Source organism: Macadamia integrifolia, chromosome 7, assembly GCF_013358625.1.
Source record: "Macadamia integrifolia cultivar HAES 741 chromosome 7, SCU_Mint_v3, whole genome shotgun sequence".
NCBI lineage: Eukaryota > Viridiplantae > Streptophyta > Magnoliopsida > Proteales > Proteaceae > Macadamia > Macadamia integrifolia.
Window position 1 is genome coordinate 18,310,071 of NC_056563.1, and position 4,296 is coordinate 18,314,366.

General features: G+C 40.0%; 1 protein-coding gene across 1 annotated transcript; it reads left to right on the forward strand.

Moving 5' to 3' along the window:
• Window positions 1-1,795: 1,795 nt before the first annotated feature.
• LOC122083122 lies at window positions 1,796-3,635 on the forward strand. The gene has a single exon (XM_042650818.1). The coding sequence runs from the start codon at window positions 2,048-2,050 to the stop codon at window positions 3,455-3,457; it is 1,410 nt and encodes a 469-aa protein (XP_042506752.1). The 5' UTR covers window positions 1,796-2,047; the 3' UTR covers window positions 3,458-3,635.
• The last annotated feature ends 661 nt before the right edge of the window (window positions 3,636-4,296 follow it).

Consider the following 4,296-nt stretch of genomic DNA (forward strand, 5'->3'; position numbering starts at 1 on the left):
GTGGAAATCTCAGACAGTGGTCAAAACTCGGTTTCATTTAGACATCTAATAAGTACTAGGCACTTAGAATGACATACAACAACACGCCTAAGATCAGCTTGAAGAGCAGACTAAGGGCTCAATCGAAGAGTGAGATCCTTTCTAGTAAGAGTAAAGCTAGGGAACAAATTATCAAGAGACAACTAAGTCAAGTTGTCTAGCAGCATCAAGAATTAGGCATCCTAACCCCGTGAAAATCGTTTGCAGCCATTGCACTGGTGTAGTGAGCATCAAGTGGTTGGGAGCCCCTTGGGATGAGTGCCCAGATACTCTCAGCTATCCAATGCTCACCGCTTATTGCAGAGGATGTGGACTCTCCTTACCCCATGGCTTTTGGCCTCGTCGAAATTGTTAAATCTGTGAAAATAAGGAAAGAGTCCACAGGGATAACATTGAAGTACTCCTCTTGCCGTTGGGATGTCCGAGAACCTGAAGCACATGGAATCAAAGTCAAAATCTCATCCATATTTCTATTCACCATAGAAATGCACTCTCTAAATGGAGATCGGGTGACTACTCAAAAAACTCTAGCATTCATCTGCTTCCAAAATTCCTACACTATAATAACATGAATAGAGAAAAACCTTTACTACAACAACTTTCATAGTTGATAGAGGCATTTATTCTTGGCCTGTTTGTTTAGTTTCTATCCAGTCCAGCACTTGATAGACTCCCCCACTCATTAGAGTGGTAGGAAGCAATAGAAAATGTGTTGTCGAGTTGAAAGTTGAAACAGAGGAAGACAACAAGGGTTGAAGTCACTATAGATGGAGAAAGGGGGGCAAAATTGTCAAACAAAATGTAGGAAGTGAGGGAGAGGAACTATGTTGGGTAGTTTTTTACTTATTTTTTTTTTTTTTTTTTTTTCATTTTAGATAATTTAGTTACACCAAAGCTTAGATTGTAATTTGGTAAATTAGAATCTATTTTTGACTATTTATATATATATATATATATATATGTATATATTTTCTATTACCTATGGGATTTTCAAAACTACAATTTGACACTTGATTGATTCATTTGAACTGAAACTTAAAATATTAAAATATGATCTTAAGATTCACCTTTCCACAAAATATCAGTTATTACTCTCATCCCCGAGCAATTTGTTTTTTATTTTTTGGGTTAAACTCATCCCTTAGCAACATTATACTTATTTGTATAAAAAAACATTAGATTCCCACAGTTGACATATCACCCAGCACTCCGTTCTAAAGTGGGACCCATTCGCTCATTTGTTGGACATATCAGACTATTCTGGCCCTACTGGCCCCTTTTTTATAAGTTTCTTTTACAATGGCAGTTACCAGTTGTGGCAAGCAGCCGCCAGATCTGTGTTTTTTTTTTTTTTTTTTTGCCATGTCATCATCTATCAACTATGAAATTTCTGACTATTGTTTGCCACTTCATCATTTTCCTACATTATAAAACTCTTCACCTGATCACTTTCCGCCACGTTGCACAAAGACATTGGTTGCCATCTGCCCCATTAAGGAAAGAAAGGTGAACAAATGAGAAGAAATCTAGGATGTGCATGGCCCACACGTGGAGGTAGATAATCGACACGTGTATCTCAAAAAGCTAGGAAAGGAAAGCTACGTTCTTCTTTAATCTTTGAAAGCGATTATAGTTAACAGAAGGGAAGCCATGCCCTGGTTGCTAAAGTTTTGAACCTCAAAGATTCTCAGTGTTTACGGAAAGAGAAAACGAATATATAAGTTTAGGTGGGTTCCCAATATCGGAATATGAAAAGACAAAAATACACCCACATTCCATTCATACTTTGGAAGAGATATGTGTGTAAATTTTTATAGAAAATTGACCTATATTTGGAATTACACATACTCTCCTTTTCTAGTTTCATCTTCTCCTTTTAGAGCGCCACCCACAGTCCCTGACTCATATCGCTCTCTTGCTGGCTTCGCTCAGTAGAGAGAGAGAGAGAGAGAGAGAGAGAGAGAGAGGCGGAGAGGAAGAAAAGTGGAGTGGTAGAACCAGAGAGATAATGGAGGATGAGATTAGAGGAAGACTTGAAGCTCAAAGATGTCTAGGAATAGCAGAGAAGCTTCTCACGGTTCGAGATCTCGTCGGAAGCTATAGTTTTGCAGCTCGAGCGCAAGAAAACGACCCTTTTCTTGATGGAGTAGATCAGATCCTCGCCATCGTCGAAGTCCTTCTTGCAGCCGAGAAGCGGATCAACAACCACTTGGACTGGTACGCAATACTGCAACTTAATAACCAGTCTAATGATCTGGAACTCATCAAGAAAAAGTACAGGAGACTCGCTTTGCTCTTGCATCCGGACAAGAACAAGGCTGTCTTCGCCGATAACGCCTTTAAGCTTGTTGTTGATGCTTGGGCTGTGTTATCTAATCCATCCAAAAAAACCCTCTACGATAACGAGCTCAATCTCTTCTCCAAGCTCGTTTCAAGCCAACCCCTACAGCAACAACCAGTGAAGATAAATCCTCGGGACAAGAAGAGGAAAGCGACGAAGGAGCAAAATTTTAACTCCGGTAGCAGCAGGATCCCGTCGTTGATGTCTACGTTCTGGACGACCTGTCCATACTGCTATAATCTCTATGAGTACCCTAGGGTTTACGAGGAATGCTGTCTCAGGTGTGAGAAATGTAAGAGGGCTTTTCAGGCTGTTATAGTTAGTTCCCTTCCTCCGTCCTTACCTGGAAAAGAGGAGTTCTACTGTTGTTGGGGTTTATTCCCTTTGGCCTTCTCAGTGTCTAATTCGGGTAGTGGTAAACCTAAATTTCCGAGCTTTCCTAATTCGATGTCTTCACCTCCTATGTTTCCACCCCCTCCTTCTACAGAGAAAAATGCAGGGATTCCTGAATGGATGCCCTTCTCTCCTATGTTTCCATCTGAATCTCAAGGGGAAGGTAATCGTTCTGGTACAGCAGCAGCCGCAGCAGCAGCAGCCCAGATTAATTTAGATAATGATGGTGATGATGATTGTAACATTATTGAAAAAGGGAATTTGACTACTGATGTTCAGAGAAGATCTTTTTCAAATAAGAAACCTGACGAGAACTGTCCTGGTGAAGCTAAGAAGGATGGTGAGATAAGGACGGAGGCCTCCAGAGTTACAATTGCAAAGCCTCAAATGAGGAAGAAGACAGTTGCAAAGAGAACTCAGAAACAGAGGGGCAGAGGACCCCATGATAAGAAAGCAGAAAGTAGATCAGCCCGAGAATTGGAGAAGCTTGATTTGAATGGGGAATTGGGGAATGAGGCTAAGGATTCTGAACCCACAACTGGGGAAGGAACAGATGCAGGGAGTGGAGATGAAGATGTTGCTTCAGGGAGTGGCTTCTTTGAGGGACTTGATGAATTCCTGGACAATCTACCTATACTTAATGCTGTAAACGATGGTGGAAAGGTCGAAGGAGGTAATACATAGTTCATAGTTTGGGGATTACTCACTGGCTTTTGTTTGTAAGTTTTATCTTAGTGGTTGATGTAACAACCAGCGACCAGAATTTTCGCTTTACTGGTTGCCCTCTTAGGTCTGATGTATATTTTGCAGCAATGTGATCTTATGTTATCTAAAACCATTTCAGATGGGTTTTTTTTATGTATGTAGATTCTTCCTTCACTGCAACAACATGACTCACTGGTTATTAAAGCTCAAATCAATTGGAAAACTAGTTAGGGGATGAGCTTAATTATCTTACTTCACTCTTACTTATTTCCTAATCATTTACCTCAAGAAGTTAAGGTATACCCAACTCTCCTGAAATGTCTGTGGAGTAAAGGTTATTAACACTTTCTTTGGGCTATTTTTATCTCTGGAGGAGGTAAGGTGGATTCTTTATTGCCTGAAGCCATGGATGAGGATATTAACCTCAGCCATAGCTTGCTTCCTCGTTGCTTCTATGGCACATACCCAGAAATCATATAGGTCCCAAACACTTAGTATAGGGAGGTAGAAATTAGTAACAGTGGATGGTGCTTGTGCTAATTTCCTACACATTTTGAGGATTTCATCATTTTCTGAGATGCATTTGACTCCACAGTTAACGGGCTTTGCCTTCATATTATATATGAAGATTTGCCCTTTCACGAGTTGGGACAATTGTTCTTCTGAAAGCTTTCTGTTCTATTTCCTCGCTCAAATTCCTGAAACTTTTTAATTCTTGGTTCACTTTGTTTCACAATCTTGGATTATGCCTTATATCTTTATGATTTTTTTTAGGGTACTTGAAAATTTAAGTCTATGATTCCACAGTTAAACATAAG